The sequence below is a fragment of the Artemia franciscana genome, chromosome 8 (assembly GCF_032884065.1).
Source record: "Artemia franciscana chromosome 8, ASM3288406v1, whole genome shotgun sequence".
Classification (NCBI taxonomy): domain Eukaryota; kingdom Metazoa; phylum Arthropoda; class Branchiopoda; order Anostraca; family Artemiidae; genus Artemia; species Artemia franciscana.
This window is the reverse complement of record NC_088870.1, coordinates 53,402,482-53,420,391: the sequence shown is the minus strand read 5'-3', so window position 1 is coordinate 53,420,391 and position 17,910 is coordinate 53,402,482. Positions and strand designations below refer to the sequence as shown.

General features: G+C 34.4%; 1 protein-coding gene across 2 annotated transcripts in view; it reads right to left on the bottom strand.

Annotated features, from left to right (window-relative positions):
• Positions 1–17,910, bottom strand: part of LOC136030563 (netrin-1-like) — a 178,063-nt gene that overhangs the window by 9,369 nt on the left and 150,784 nt on the right. For both annotated transcript variants that reach the window (XM_065709624.1, XM_065709625.1), the window contains exon 6: positions 2,073–2,247. In XM_065709624.1, the coding sequence (XP_065565696.1) occupies positions 2,073–2,247 (175 nt within the window). The remainder of the gene's footprint in view (positions 1–2,072; positions 2,248–17,910) is intronic.

Below are 17,910 nucleotides of genomic sequence, written 5' to 3'. Positions count from 1 at the left end.
GTTTGCATCCAGCAGCGACGGATTTTTTCTAATATCCTTGCTGCAGGGAAGGGGGACTCTTATCATCCTTTACTCACCTATTAGAGCTATAGTGTCATCTGTAATAGAACTCATACTAGGCGTACGAGTACAAATAATAAGGCCTGCCAAAAGATAAGCTATTTTACCAGTTTGTTCTTAATTAGCGGCGTAATTTGCTAGTAAGTAAAGTAACACAGCATTAGAACCATTACAGTCCTTACCGGTAGTTCTGATTTGCGTTTCATGGATCAGCTAGGAAGTGCAATGGGGGGTTGGGGGCAAGTCATCCTGTACTTTTGCTTAGCCTTCCTGCTTGCTTTCCCCAGATTTCTCCAGGTACCCTTTCAGAGCTGGGTCGACTCTAACAGGGGTTACAGAGTCACGCCACTGACCCCCTCCCAAACCAAATAGCCAGTAACACCAAGAATTGAACCCCAGACTTCGAACAAAGGATTCCAATTCTGGAGCACTATCCACTCGGCTAATATTGGGTCTTCAAAGACATCGTCAAAACTAATATAGGCCTGCATAATTCAAGCTCCCTCCCGGTTTTGATGAACTGACGCCCCTTTGCTTGATCAATATCTTAGACCATGGTCGTATCCAGAGGAGGGGGTGGGGGGTTTGAACGCTCTCCCCTCGAAATATTGTCTGATTCGTAAAAACGTCGTAACAAAAATGAATATAAACAAATTTTTTATGCGTGTTTTGAGGGATATTTCGTATACCCCCTCCCTAAAAAAATCCTTTTTACCCTCCCCCCACCTCCTAAGAAAAGGAAACGGCACTGTTTTACATCCTTTATTATTAGCATATTCAATGAAAAAGCTGCATATAAGACAAAGAACTTAAGGATCAGAAAATCTTTGCACAAATAAATTCTAAAAATTGTAGCTGGAGTTTAAACAATTAGTACCTAAAAGGAGTCAATTTAAGACATGAACAGATCTCTTTATCGAAAAATAGATTAATGAAAGAGGAGCCTGATTGAATGTTAAAACACATTGAAATTTTAAAATAAGAAGAATGGAAAACTAATACTAAGGAAAACTAAACAATCAATTTAAGACATGAACAAACCTCTTTATGGAAAAATAGATTAATGAAAGAGAAGCTTGATCGAATGTTGAAACACATTGAAATACGGAAAAATAATAAGGAGAATGGAAAACTTGTACCGTTTCATCTTCTGCGATTTAACTGAAGGGAAGATAATAGGGATGAAAAACAAAAGCGCCTATTGTAATGTAGCATTTGGCGACTGCAGTAAAAAAGTAGAAAATTACATAGAAAATATTTGGTAATATTAATCAGTAATTTAATTTAATAAGATTGAATATTTGGGAAGATACATTTGGTAAATACAAGAAATATTTGGTATTTGATAAGATTAATTTGGAATGCATTGCGAATATATTTCTCTGTAAGCAAAGGCTTAACCAAGATTTTTGTTTAGGAAGGAGGTACAAAAATAATATTTAAAAAAACACGTCGTAATCTGTTTATATGCATTTTGTTACTTTTTTATTGGGCCCATTACCTAGAGACGGCCCTGTCAGTAAGTGAGAATCGTTCGGCATTTTTTCTAATTTCGAGATTTATTTAAAGTCAAAATCCAGTCTGCACAAAAGACCTAGAATAGTTTGGAAAAACCGAGGTAGGTTACGCAGGTAAGATGGTAGCCGTACCAGGAACAAAATTTTGCTTTCGATAGCCTCTCCTGCATTTTAAAGTACCCGAAAAGACAAGTATGGAACAGTTTTGGCTAAAAAAAAGTCACCAAACGGTAGATGGCGTAAGGGATTTTTTTTCAAAGCTAGCCGAAGTTTCAGCTCTTGTAAGCTTCATAACCTCTTTTGTCTTAAACACAACCATCATTGCCACCCGGCGGAAGAAAAACACTAGATTTAGTGATTTATGGTAGATTTATTAATTTCCTCCAATGATCGAGTGATTTATGTGGTGATTTAGTGATTTGTTTTAGGTAGTATAAAAGTCAGGCTAGAAATAGTGATAAATATCTCGAGGAGGCAGCCAAAAACACAACTGACCTTTCCATTTTGATCTTCGGGCATTTACAAGCCAGGTCCGAGAGCTTGACCCAAATATAAGTAGACCCTCTGCGCAGTCGATTTTCACGAGACTTTTTGAATATTGTCTGGACGTTAATCGTAAATTTGACCCAGTCAGCCACGGCTTCCCTGTTGATTACTGTCGCCAAAATAGCTGGAACATACAGGGAAATAAAAATAATAGCAACTTAACTAGCAATTAAACCATAGGGGTATTAATTAAAACTAACGCAGTATTAAAGGCAGGGTCGGCATAATGAGGCAATAAAAATACGAAAAATGGGAGAAAAAAAATAATTGTTTTTAAATCCCTGTAGTCAGGAATCATCTGAAACTGCATCACAAAAAAATTACTTATTGTACAAGCCAGGAACAGGATGGGCCAACCAGATTTGCGAAAAATTGTTTATAAACGCAAGTAAATAATAATGCGTTTTTTTATATATATATTTATAGCTGCTATAGATGGGTCTCTGAATTTCCAGTTTGAATCAGTGGAATGGCATTGATTTTTTTCAAACACTTACTAATAAAATGTTGATAAAAAGTGGTAATTTATACAAATTGAGTTAAGGCCTTGCAGAAGTCCAAATATTTTACTCCTTAGTCAATTCTCTTTTAGGGGCGGCAACTCGGTCAAAGACAAAGTTATCAGTTTTCTTCGTCGCTTCAACTAGATTAACATCAGAATGTTAAACTTAAGGGGTTTCTCACTCAAGATTACGATTAGGCGCAGGTTATCCTTAGCAATTCTTCTTGTAATTATTTATACCATATAATTTTTTTACATATATTTATTAACCGACAGTTTGGTGTCTGCTCGCTACTTATTCTCCAGACTCTCTTTAAACCGAATGAAACTAACTAATGCTTCACTGAATCGCTCAAGAACAATGCGAGTGGGAAGTCCCTTGGTGCAATTTATGCATTCTCACGCGCTCCGATTACAGCTGTATCTAGTCTTTTGAGGGGAATTTTTGACTTCAGAACACAAATATGTGAAGTATTTGAAGGGAATGCAGCCAGCAAGTAAATATGATAGAAATAAGTTTCTGATCGTTGAATAGAATATCTTTTGCTCTATTTTTTATACCCCACAACAATAGTGTCAAGTTTAGCAATCTAGAATGCAAACCCAAAACAGGTTTTATAATTTTTTAGAATTATAAAAGAAATAATTGTCGGCTATAAGATTGGATTAGATCAAAATATTCACCAGATTTTTTTCTATCTTTTAAAATAAAAACCACCGAGATCACTAATTCAGGAACGTCAGGCAAACTCCAAATTTTTAACATGGGAGGTACAGGAAGATTCCTTGAGAGCCCGTCCTGCCTTAACCACGGAAACGGTATGCAACTACAATATTGACAGGACTCTAGCCCGACAGGACTAGCCATTATTAAATTTTTTCTTGTGACACCCCTAAAAGAACTAGTACTTAATATTCAATATATCTTTCACGAATATACAAGTTGCATCCTCATTTCCTACTCTTCATTACGTTCATAGTTATTAAGCGATGCCACAAAATTAGGCGACATGCTAAATGGTTTGACCTGTACAGATTGTCACAAAGAGTGTATGACCTAACCCAGAAGATGGTTCAAGACTAATTTTTCTTTTTTAGAAATAAAAAGCTTAACTCACTCGCTATAGTGGTCAGAAGTGCAAAGGCAAAAAATTATGCAGAAAAAAACAAAATATCATATCTTTTTTAAAGATGACGAACGGATTTTATTTTTTATGGCGGGAAGGTTTTTATAGCTTACTATTTTTGTATCAATATTTTCATACCATTTAATTTCAATAGATTATTAGAGCTTTAACTCTCACCAGATTATAGATTTCTACTACCTACATACGACACATAATTGTCGAGGTTCACTTTAAATTGCGGGTATTTCTTTGTTCGCAAGTTTATCGAATTAACATATTATGCACCAACCCCCCCCCCTAAAGAAAATCCTGGATCTGCCCCTGGGGCCAGGACAGAATCACTAACAGATAATCACTAAAGATAAGAATCACTAGTAATAATTTCTAAGGATAAAAATCACTCCAGGATAAGAATTAGTAAAAGATAATCACTAAAGACAAGAATTACTAAAAATAATCAGTAATAAGAATAACTAAAGATAAGAATCACTAAAATATACAAAACATTAAAAGATATCGTACTCACGGAGAATTGATCATGAGATAGACCACTGTGGCCCTGCTTTATCTAGCGAAATCCCAAAAATTTTATGTATTTTTATAACATTTTAAAATTAGATATCGTTTTCGCTTTTTTCAAGGTCTACTTTGGTGGCTAAAAGACTAATGAGTCTTTGTAGGGTTTATTGTTTATGAACTGAAGTATTTATTGAATGACCCTGTTTAATAGAAAAAATAAATCCCAATGGCTTTGCTAGCGCATTATCATTCTTTTAATCTTACAAATATTCCCATCCATCCATATTCGGCTTAGCTGACATATTTGGCTTGCAAAATCGTTTTTTTTTTCATTTTTAAAATGGTATTTACAAGAAAAATAATAAAAAAAAATCGTATAAAACCTTCAAACCTTATGAAAAAAAATATATTTAATAAAATGGAATATATTTTAAACACAGGTTTAGGATATTCCCGTTTTTAATAAACTGATGCATTTTCCAGTAAAGCACAAAAAGGAAATATGGCTTTAGTATTACGACCTAGTATTATTATCTTTTATTTCATACGCCACTAGATGGCATAGGAAAAATAAAATTCATCTATTTTTTTACGAGATCTAAATCTATTTCCAGGCATGGTTTATTTTATAAATTCACCATTCGATATATTTAATTATTAAAGAAGGCTAAAAAATATTAATTTTAAGCACCAAACTCCCATCCTTGAGGTTCATACTGTGATCACTTGTGGTAAAACTGCGAATCAATAATCAGATCATTAAGAAAGTTGATATCATTCAATTCAGCTTTCCCTTGAGCCTCACGCACTGTCACGTCATCTATTAATTTCAATTACTAACTACCACCAATGGTCATAATTAAGTACATGTTAAAGGTTTTATGTACTTCCAACTGTTCTTACTATTGTCTCTTGATGAATAAATGTTGTATACAAATGAGGCCTTTTTTTGAATTGTTTTAAACTTCCTGCAAAACTAAAAAAGAAGATTATGGAATTGAGGCGCTAATGTAGTGAAAATCAGGCTGGAAACACTATAACTTTGGAACCAACAACATCCCATAAACTATAACTTTGGAACCAACAACATCCCATATACTATAACTTTGGAACCAACAACATCCCATATAACAAGCACTGATAAAGAAGCTGTTACGACATCAAGGCTGTATCCAGGGGGAAAGGTTAGGCGTTAAACCCTCCCCCCAAAATGTTTGCCCGACTCCAGAATTCTTAACAGAAATGAAAATAAACAAATTTTGATGCGTTTTTTTTTAAGTTTTTTGTGAACACCAGCAAAAAAAATCCTTTTGTAGGAATTTCAGGAACCAGGCAACGATACCCTTCCGCTTTTATTCTTTGGACAAGGGGGCCAAGGTTTATCAATCAAAGCAGTGAATACAATTTAAGAGAACAGGTTTATATATAATAAAAAAAATTCCAATGCAGCGCAACCCGTTTTGGCAAAGAAATTATAATATCTAGGACTGGAAAAATCAGAATTCTTTGCGTATGCTTTGTTCAGCCCATTAGGAGTAACGTTAGTACAGAAAAAGGGTCCCTAGATAAGGACATCATGATTGTGAGGCTAAAAAAAAATTAAGAGGTCTCAAATTTTATTAAACAATAAATTGTGGCATCTAATGATGCTCCAAAAGCAGTTGTTTTTTTTTCAGAGGGGCCTTGGATAACAGAACTCTAGACATTGACCAAGACAAGACATAGAGAAGCAAACCGAATATTCGTCGAAGCGAAGATATTTTGTTGTATTTGTCATTTCGAGAAGTACTGTGGTTGAAACTTACTTCGACTTCTTTCGGAGCTAAGCTTAAGTACTTACTCGTGTGTTAACCGAAAAGTTTGATCAGTTACCGAAGTCTGTCGGACAATAGGCAGGGTTGCCACCCCTAAAGATTCACCACTATTTCTAGTGATTTTTTATGCCGCGTAAGCAAATAAACCACTAAATCAGCACATAAATCACTAGAGAATTGAAGGAAATCACTAAGTCAACCAAAAATTACTGAATCTAATTATTTTCTGTTCCACCGGATGGTAACCTTCACAACAGATATAAGCAAATAAATGAAGAAGACTGTTGTGTATACATTTTTATAAGAAATTGCTCTGTTCAATTTTTCGAAAAATTGTGGAGAATTGTGATTTGAAAAAAAAAAAAAAAATCACAACCCAAAAATATGGATGGTATAAAAAGAAAATATAATTCAAACTTTCAGCTTAACATAAAAATCAAATTAGTATTTTTCCAACACCCGAATCTCCTGAAGTTTTCCAGAAGCAAATTCTTAATAAATAATTATAAACTACATTAGACGTCCGCTCAAAGAGAATGGAAAAATTAAAGTAGTTGAATTTTGGTGATTTGAAATAGAACGAGAATGGTTAAATAACTATTTCCACTAACAGTGTAGCGTTTAGCGACTTTGTTAAAAAAAAGTAGAAATTTCAGGAAAATTGGATAATTAATGTAGTAAGGAGCGACCCGGCACAATAGTAACCAAAACTTTAAAAAATAGAATTTTGATACCAATAGCTATATCAAAAGAATCTCATTTCAATGGTGATTTTAAATATATAAGTTTCATCAAGTTCAGTGTTACCAATCAAAAGTTACGAGCCTGAGAAAATAGAAAATAGGGGGAAACACCCCCTAAAAGTCATAGAATCTTAACGAAAATCACACCATCAGATTCAGCGTATCAGAGAACCCTACTGTAGAAGTTTCAAGCTCCTATCTGCAAAAATGTGGAATTTTGTATTTTTTGCTAGGGGCAGATCACGGATGCGTGTTTATTTGTTTGTTTGTTTTTTTTTCCCCAGGGGTGATCGTCTCGACCCAGTTGTCCTAGAATGTTGTAAGAGGGCTCATTCTAACGGAAATGAAAAGTTCTAGTGCCCTTTTTAAGTGACCAAAAAAATTGGAGGGCATCCTAGGCCCCCTCCCACGCTAATTATTTTCCCAAAGTCAACGGATCAAAATTCTGAGATAGCCATTTTATTCAGAGTAGTCAAAAAACCTTATAACTATGTCTTTGGGGATGACGTACTCCCCCACAGTCCCCGTGGGAGGGGCAATAAGTTACAAACTTTGACCAGTGCTTACATATAGTAATGGTTATTGGGAAGTGTACAGGCGTTTTCAGGAGGATTTTTTGGTTGGGGGAGGAGTTGAGAAGAGGGGGATATGCTGGGGGAACTTTCCATCGAGAATTTGTCATGGGGGAAGAAAATTTCCATGAAGGGAGCGCAGGATTTACTAGCATTATTTAAAAAAAAAACAATGAAAAAATAAATATGAAAAAGTTTTTTCTGCTGGAAGTAAGAAACAGCATTAAAACTTAAAACAAACAGATATTACCCATATGAGAAGCTCACCTCCTCCTAATACCTCGCTCTTTACGCCAAAATATTTTTAGTAATTTCAACTATTTATTCTACGGCTTTTGCGATTCAGAGGTCATTCTTAATGAATTGGGACAAAATGTAAGCTTTAGTGTAAAGAGCGAGGTACTGACAAAGGGGCGAACCCCCTCATATATGTAATAAAAACATGAGAATACAAAAGTTTTTTACGTAAGCTAATTTATAAGTTACGTAAATCTTTTACTAATAAAAAGATTTGCAAAAAATTAAAAGTTCTAGTTGCCTTTTTAATTAACCAAAAATCGGAGGGCAACTAGGCTTCCTCCCTCGCTCTTTTTTCTCAAAATCATTCGATCAAAATTATGAGAAAGCCATTCAGCCAAAAAAAACATGCAAATTTCGTTTTAATTATTCCTCTGCGGAGAGCCAAAATCAAAACATGCAATGATTCAAAAACGTTAAGAAATTAAATAAAAAAACAAGTTTTTTTTTAACTGAAAGTAAGGAGCGACATTAAAACTTAAAACGAACAGAAATTACTTCGTATATGAAAGAGGCTGCTTCCTCATCAACGCCCCGCTCTTTACGCTAAAGTTTTTTACTGTTTTAAGAAGAAGAATTGAGAGAAAGAGTCAAACTTTAGCGTAAAGAACGGGGCGTTGATGAGGAAGCAGCCTCTTTCATATACGAAGTAATTTCTGTTCGTTTTAAGTTTTAATGTCCCTCCTTACTTTCAGTTAAAAAAACTTGTTTTTTCTTATTTAATAAGATTAAAGCTACAATTTCTATGTAACTGATATCAGTATTTTTTTCAAAACTTTAAAGTCAAAATCTAGCATGCACAAGTGCAAAGTGGGCCTAAGATAGCCTAGTAAAATATTGGTAGATAAATAGGCTAATTGCCTTTAAGCTGGTGAGCCTACTGGTGAAAGAATTCCTCTTTCTTATCACTGAAGATTTTAAAGTACCTGAAAAAACAAATATGCATCAATTTAGTGTGGACTGAAAAAGGAGCGAATTCGCCAAATGCTAGATGGCAGGGTAATTTTTTTCCACGTCATTGCCAGTTTCTAATCTAAAAGGTTTTTTTGAGTTCATCCGAAAACATATTGATAATTTTGGCTGGTAAAAACTTAATTTTGATTGGATACTGAGCTTTAACATTCTCATATAATAGGTCTATATATACATCATAAGTCTCAGTGCTAAAATAAAGCCACTAGTAATCCGGGGGCAGTTTTCCGAATTATTTGGCCATTGTTTTAAAGTAAAGACACTTCCCTAACTACAACGACTTTATACAAAATGGAAAAATAAAATCAAATCGATATATTATGCCTTATCAAAAAATTGGAACCCATAACTAATATTCTTTCTCAAGAATAGTTTTTACTTTGTGTTGAGTAAGCTAAGACTCGATTTGAAGAATTCGAAGACAACAGTGACATTAGCTCTATGCTTTCTTTGCATTTACTTGAAATATTTATAAGACCTATATATGATGAAATAAAAAATAACTTTAGCAAGACACCATTGTTTGACAGTGTTTTCGCATTTCACTTCTCTTTGCTATTAAATTAATTTAGCGTCAAAAAGCAATGTTAGATGGCAGGCCATGCTTTTTAAGAGTTTTGTTTTCACTTAACCTGTTTTATTACATAGCACAGGGGACCGACGCTTCGCGTGGTGAAGTAAGTTTTGGACATAAAAAAAAGTTTCTGGCGTATTCCTCCCCCTCTGCGTGTTTTCGTACCCCCATTTCCTGATTCACACAATACAAAAGTTTGTGTGTAATTTTCTAGATTTAGTTTTTTTTAGAGATACAACGGGGAAGGTATTTTTAATAAACAACCATCTTTGCCTGGCTGGTCAATAAAAAAAAGATTGACTTATTAACCGTTACTCAGGTGTTTTTTTTTTAATCATTATAGGGCTTTATTTCTGCTTGTCTTAAGTTTTAATAACAGTTTCACTCAGGAAGCAAACTTGAGACATAAAATTGACGTTCGGCGTGTTTCCCCCTGCAATTGGAAACCCCCATGGAAATCTAATCCCCCCATGCCTTAATTCCCACAAGAAGACACTATTTTGTATATTTTTTTTCTTGATTTTATTGTATTGACCTTCGCTAACTAGTGCCCCCGAACAATACAAAGGAAAAACGAACTTGCTTTACTAAAAATCCAGTTGAAATGATAATATTTTGAATTGAATTTTGAATTAAATTGGTAATGACGTGACTGATATTCAGGAGCCCTCAAACTTCATTTTGTCAGTTTTTCTAAGTCTGGCTAAAATCCGTCGAAGGATTTGAGAAATATATATTAAGGGTACTGGGGAAGGGGAAGGGTTTCAAAGACAAGACCCAACTGAATCGTTTTTTCCAGACCAGAAAATGTTAGCACGCCAATTTTCAGAAAGAATTACTGAACTGTCTTAAGAAAAAAATATCCCATAATTTTGTTACTTAAGTATTATATTTTCATCATAATTTGGTATATTTGATTAGGATTAACCTAACTTCACTTCTTTAGTGTGGTTGCTATGACACGTAAGTACGAAAAATATGCACACATACATACCAAGGGCCTATCTAAGATTTTGTTCGAGGGGGGGTTTACAAGAAAAATTCAAAAAAGCATTAACAATTTAATTATATGCAGTTTTGCAAAGTTTTTATGAGTCAAAGATTTTAGACAAAGATTTTAAGAGACAAAGATTTTAGGGGGAAGGGTTAAAACCCGTTATCCCCTCCCCCTGGATACGGCCTTGAGATATAAAAACATAATTATTGCTCGTTTAAAGATATAAGCTAATCTTTGGTTTTGATGATGAAAATGATTACAAGTTCTAATGTTAGAACTTACGTCCTCCATGACAGACATAAAACTAAGTATTTTATTTATTTTAATGCAAACTAGATTTTCTTCATGCGAGAGGATTTTTCACGCCCAAAGTAAGATGTCCGTATTCTTAAAAAAAAAAAAAAAAAAAAAAAAAAAAAAAAAAAAAAAAAAAAAAAAAATGACATGCATACCAATGATCGGCATAGTGCAGGTATCGATCTCTAGATTCTCTGCCATTGACTGGGAGCGCCAAGTGTGGTGCGGAGGAAATCATCACACTTTCCGTGTTTTCCCCCGGATTTCTCCGGATACCCATTTGGAGCTGGATAACTCTGGCAGAAATTAAAGAGTCACAACGCTGAATCCGTTCCCAACAAACAAATGGGCAACACCAATACTCGAACCCGTGCCCCAAGGACATAAGTTTGCAAGTTTAGCGCACCAACCACGTAGCCTTATTCAATTTTCTTTTAAAATCAACTTATAAGTTCAAGATATCTATTATTTGACATTTTAAGAGACTTAGTACAACTTAAAATGAAATGTCATAATCTTACAGTTCCTCAGTTATCAGTTTCATTTTCATTTGGCAGAGGTTTTACATTTTACCCAAAATGTTTTGTTCCTTTTCATCTTAAATTCACCTCTCCCTTATAGTTTAAATTAAGCTCCATAACCTTTCTTAGTTATAAGTATTATCTATCATATTTTTTGGCTCTATTTTGCTATTTGGATTGTTGACTTTTAAGGTTAAACTTAAATAGGTAGATCCTGAGACTTGACATTCATTTAGTGTGTTTTTATAAGTTAAAGCAATTCTATTCATAACAATATTTTTGGGAATATAGAGCCACCAAAACTGTACTATACTGAGAAAAACCTGCATTACATCTACCAAACTTATTCACGACTAAATACAATTACAAAAATGCAAATATACGTTATTTCATCACCATTACTATTCAAATTGTGATATAAATTACGATATAAAACACACCTACAAAGAGGTGGGTGTATAGTCGATATGCTGAGAGAATAAAGCAAAAATAGCAAAAAAAGCTATGAATTATTAAGAGGATGATTTTTATACATGATGGCTGTTTTCTTGTTTGAGAAAATGATTGAATTAAGCTTCCGAGTCGCTGATATTTAATGACCATTGGTTTGGAGATTCATGTAATATCTTAGTTAATTGAAACTATGGGAGGGAACTTCGAAATTGATAATATTTCAAGATTATTAATATAGAGATTCATATAAAGTTTTAATTAATTTAGAATATGGGAGGGAATTAAACTTCCGAATCACAGATTTTTGAAGACCATTATTTTGGAGATTCCTATAAAATCTTGGTTGATTTATAATTTGGAGGGAATTAAACTTCCCTCTCATATATAATGAGTTAAATAACATATAATATTAAACTCATATATAATCATTGTTGATTCGTTTATTATCTTAGTTAATTGAAAATATGGGAGAGATATAAACTTCCGAATAGCTCATATTCAAGACCCTGAATTTGGAAATTCAAACAGAAGTCTCAGTTAATTTTAAATATGGGAGGGATATTTTGGAGAAGAAAAAAGAGTTGTAAGCGTGCCATGTGACACTAATAAAAATATTACAAATTTATCATGCACCAACAAACATTCTTTATAGTCTATGGCTGTAGTTATTTAAGTACTGAGGATTCTTATAAAGGTTACAAACATGATTTTGGAAGAAATTTATTCCGGAAAGATTATGTTTTAGGTCAATAGAGGCTTGATGTTAACATTTAACAAAAAAATGAAGAAAAATAAATGAGAATTCGAACAAGGGAGGTTTTAGCCACCGCAAAAAAAGAAAATGTGGATATTTCAGCAAACGACTCGGTTCAGCCGTCTTCAGCGGTCAAAAAAGGAGGAAAAATTGTATTATCAAACAGTTCGTGGTAGCGAACTGTATGTAAGGAGCGACCCGGCTCAATAGTAACCGAAACTTTAAAAATCAGAATTTTGATACCAATAGATGTATCAAAAGAATCAGACTTTTATGCTGATTTCAAATATATAAATTTCAGTAAGTTTAATCTTACCAATTAAAGGTTACGAGCCTGAGAAAATTTGCCTGATTTTTGAAAAAAGGGGGAACACACCCTAAAATTCATAGAATATTAATGAAAATCGCACCATCAGATTCAGCGTATCAGATAAGCGTACTGTGGAAGTTCATAGTGCTTATCTGAAAAAAATGTGAAATTTTGTGTTTTCTGCCAGAAGAATCACGGATGCGTGTTCATGTGTTTGTTGGTTTTTTTTTTTTTTTTTTTTCCCAGGGGTTATCATATCAACCTAGTGGTCCTATAATCCTAGAATACGGTGAGAAGGCTCATTCGAACGAAAACTAAAAGTTCTATTGTCCTTTTAAGTGACAAAATAAATTAGAGGGCAACTAGGCCCCCTCCCACGCCCCTTTTTCTCGAAATCGTGCGATCAAAATTTTGAAATAGCCATTTTGTTCAGCATAGTTGAAAGACCGAATAACTATGCCTTTGTGAATATCACGGTGTTCCCACAGTCCCTGGAAATAGGTATTTAAGTTACAAAATTTGCGTATTGTTTCCGTATAGTATTTGTTATTGGGAAGTATGCATACATTTGTCGGGGGGGGGGATATTCTGCTGGTGTGATTTTCCACGGGATAATTTTCTATGGGGAGGGAAGTTTACAGGAGTAAATTTTCTCAGGGGAAATTTTACACTGGGGGAATTTTTCAGAATTATAACGAAATTCTTCTTATGTCTTGCTTTCTCTTTGCCGACTCAATTTTACGCGTTGAGGTGTTAAGGGTAATAATCCGGCGTAAATTTTCACCAGGATTGAATTGTCTAAGAGAATAAATCCGTGGAGAGGAGGGATTTTTCCGCGGAGGAGTAGCCAGATTTCATGGCATTACTTAAAAACGATCAGAAATTAAATAGAAAAAAACAAATTTTTCAACTGAAAGTAAGGAGTAACATTAAAAATCAAAACGAACAGAAATTATTACGGATAAGGGGGGGGGGTTACTCCTCCACAACACCTCACTCTTTATGCTAAAGTTTGAATTCTTTCCCAATCCTTTAAGAAAGACTCCTGAAACACTATTTTCATTTAATTAAAATAATAAAAAGCTTTTGTTTTAAGTACTAAAAACTTCAGCACAAAGAGCGAGGTGTTGTGGATGAGTAACCCTTCTCATATGCGTAATAATTTCTGTTCGTTTTAAGTTGTAATGTTGATACTTACTTTCAGTTGAAACAACTTGCTTTTTTATTTAATATAAAAGAAAAAGGTTCGTATTTTAGTGTTTTCTTTTATGGTTAGTCTTTTCCCTAGCCGCATGCCAAATATCTGCCAAAATATCTGCCGCATGCCAAAATATCTTTCGTGCCGCATATGTGCCAAATATATGTGCCGCATATGTGCCAAAATATAATATGTGCCGCATGCCAAATATCTGCCAAAATATCTGCCGCATGCAAAAATATATTTTGTGCCGCATATGTGCCAAATATATGTGCCGCATATGTGCCAAAATATAATATGTGCCGCATGCCAAATATCTGCCAAAATATCTGCCGCATGCTAAAATATCTTTCGTGCCGCATATGTGCCAAATATATGTGCCCCATATGTGCCAAAATATAATATGTGCCGCTTGCCAAAATATCTGCTTTGTCAGGTTGTTTTTCACTGGATGGAAATAACCCTGGATTTTTTTTTCCGAACTTCAAGTATAGCTAGTTTGGTTTCAGAACACATTTACTTCAGATAATCAAACCCTCAGTGGCCCCAAATTTTTTTCTGAAATATATCTAATTCTTATATACTGTTTCCAATACTTTTGACTAATTCTTCGATTTATACTCCACTTGTCCTTCGCTTCTTGGAAGTGAATATTAGTCTTTATAAGCCTTCTAAAATTAAATATTTTTACGCTAATGAGTTGGACCTATTCCTCAAATGTTGGCTATGGCATGTCTATGTTAGTAATTTTCAGCTTAATGCCCATTCATAGAGAGATTTTACTAACACCAAGATTTAGATTGCCCCGATTTCAGCCAATCAGAATTTTGCGAAAAGTTTTGAGCTTATCAAAAAATCTGTGAAAAATCTGATTGACTCAAAAAGCACCAGCTAAATATCGGTATTTGTAAAATCTCATTGTGAACGGGTCTTTATGAATTTGAATACAAATTAAATATATTTATGAAAGAAGATAAAATATAATATAGGATTTTTTTTAATGTTGTAGGGTATGTAAGCATAACATAGGGCATGTTGAAGCTTATTTTTGTCCAAGGAGCCTGCGACCACACTTAAGATATAGGTTTTACACATCAAATTCAATAATCTAATACGATCAGGGTCATATCCAGGATTTTTTGGGGGGACAAACACTTCGAAGGAGGAGGGGGATTCAAATCCCATAACCCCCTGGATACGGCCTTGAATACGATACAATAATAATAACAATAACAATAAGATAATTACATACTAAAAAATAATAATAATAAAGAAAATCATAAATAAATATTATAAGGCCCATAAGAAGAATAAGGATAACAAAAGAAAAAAGGAGGAAAGTAATAAAAAAAAACATCAATACAATATTTTATTATTTGGAAGTATGGCGTCGTTTGACCCTTTATTTGTGAAGGGGCCATCCTCTGTTGAATGACACATGTACCCCAGAGTTCTACCACGCTTGGCACAGTCCCCAAAACGCTTTATAGACTCCCATAAATGCTTTATAGAGTTCCTCTACGCTTAGCACGTGCCACCTGGTGTACATGATTTCTGAGAGAGAGCGACTCCTCGTATTACCCTCCTGATTTTACCATCTTTTCAGTCCGTATTAGGACTTTCTCATTCCTGAATTCATTATTCGTACTTGGCTAAGCCAAAAGAAACTATACATCCATTAATTATAAAGATAGTAGCTATTCTGTCGCATCTAGTTACTAATACGGCAAACCGATTGATCAGATAACAAAATTGGAGCTAACACTAATATCAATTAGTTCAGAAGACCTATAATTGCAATCTTTTTTGGGCAAAACGACCATTTCTTGCTTTTATCACGTTTTATGAACTTAATCTTCCTGACATTCTAAGTGAAGTCTTTTATTAGTGTCCCCGGTGATCAATTTAACTTATTCAGGCATGTAACCCCACGATAACGCAAAGAACTGATAGTCTGCTTGTCAATACAGAGACCAAGGATCGATCCCCGCTGCAGCTAGGTTCTTCAACAAGCTTGCTACTTGCCCTGTAAAAAAGAATTACCAACCAACGTCAATTTGAGACCCCACGCGCCAGCATAGGTTCTGGAGGATTTTAATCATCGGGCATGGTGCATAATTCAATCCCAGTGAAATTTATTATTTGTACATACGAAAAATAATGTAACTTCAGTGTTACCATTTTTCTTTCTAAAAAGCGTCAAAAACGGGCTAAAAAACCTTTCATGTTCAGAGTCTAATATATTTTTTTCTTTTTCTCAAGAGTCTATGTTCGATGTGTGTTTATTCATCTGAAATTCTGTCAGTCTTCTTTGAGTTGAATTAAACTAGCATACAAAAAAAAATGAAATGAAATCTGTCAAAAAATCAAATTAGAAATCTCTAAAGATGCCACTTTGATCGAAATAATCCCCAGTTAGCAACATCATAGATAACCAATGTAAAAGGAAGACATTTTCTAGTCGGGAAAGTAGCTCCTTTTTCCCTTGTGGATTTGCCGATAAAATGAGTGAATTTAGGAAAGAATAAAAGTTAAGCTAACACTGATATCAAACAGTTCAAGAGACTTATATTCCTCCATTTCGGGCAATAAACCAATCCTTCCCTTTTCCTTGTCGTATAATGAATATATCTTTCAGCCCTTCCGAGTCGAGTCAATATTTACAAAAGTATCGTTGAGATGTCTCATGGGGTTTTTGGAAAAATATATCAATGATATCCTAACGTCAGGTGGTCGGGAAATGCAAACACCGAGATCCCAGCGGGATGTTAAATCTTTGCCAACCACAAAAAAAGTAGAAAGAGAAGGGAAAGCAGCTGTAGAATACTGCTTCCAAAGCATCAACGGGCTTTTTATATTTTCCTTAAGTGTCTAGGTACTAAAATTGGGCTTTAATGATTTACTTCCTAACAAAAAATGAGGAATTATATCCTCCCCCTCCAATCGAATTGGACGTCTGAGAAAAAAAAAGGTAAACGTAAAATTTTAGCATTAATTGCCAAGCAAGGTTAGTGGAAAAAAAAACTCGTGTGTTTATGCATAAAGAATAGTATGAAGTCAGTCAAACTGGCTTCTGAAAAATTAACTCTTGGGTCTTATTATAAAGAGGAGCGTGGAGTTGCTCAAATTGGCTTCTGAAAAAAACTCTTGGGATTTTAAGTGTAGAGAATAGTATGGAGTTAGTCAAATTGGCTTCCAAAAGTTATTATTAAAAGATATAAGCCGTTTTTGTTATTTAGACTATTATTATTAATTCTTTAAGCAAACCATTAATAAAATATAAAGCCAAGAACCGAATAAATCCATTGAAGTAAAAAAAAAAAAAAAAAATCAGAAATACAAAAAAGCTAACAATTTAGCTTTGGAACATTTTATTTCAATAGCATCAACACCATAAGAATGAACTTACTTTTACTCATTTCACTTTCAAAATATGTAATTTTAACTTAAAAATCTATTCTTCATTAAAATCTTTTCCCTCCAAATACCCCAGTCCTGGAGGTTTCATGTTCAGATCCACGAATTTCACCGTTTGAAACACTACTAAGAACCGAGTGGCATCGCTTGGAGGGGTCAGCTGCTCCCCAATGATGTGGAGAAAAAATCATTATTATCCCTTGTCCCTTGACTATCCGGATATGGACCTCTCTCGTCCCTCAATAGAAATGCTGGATATTCGCCCCTGCTGAAAACCCATATGGCGCAAAACCAAGCGCACATACAGGAGTTTTCACTCTCCTTATACGAGTTTAACGACACTTAAAGGAGTTTTCACTTAAAGGACTCTGTCTTTAAAGGTGTACTTTGCTCAAAAGGACCGTCGAAAAATATGTTCTATTGTCTTAGAGGCGTAAATTAAAAGGAAACTTCAAAAGAAGATGGAGTTGAGCAGCGGCTTCGACGGAGGGAGGGGCAAGAGGCCATTTTCCCTTGGTGGTTTGACCCCTCCCCTGCATTTCAAAAAATATGTTTTTTTGGGGTTATTTCCATTGATAAATACCATTCTTTGGTTTTTCATCAAAAAATTTAAAAAACAAACAGCAAAACTGCCACCCATAGATTTGAAAAATACATTTCGCTCCTCCCATATTTTCATAAATTCACGCCAGTGGGTAGAGGGTTGAACACTCTCAGTTT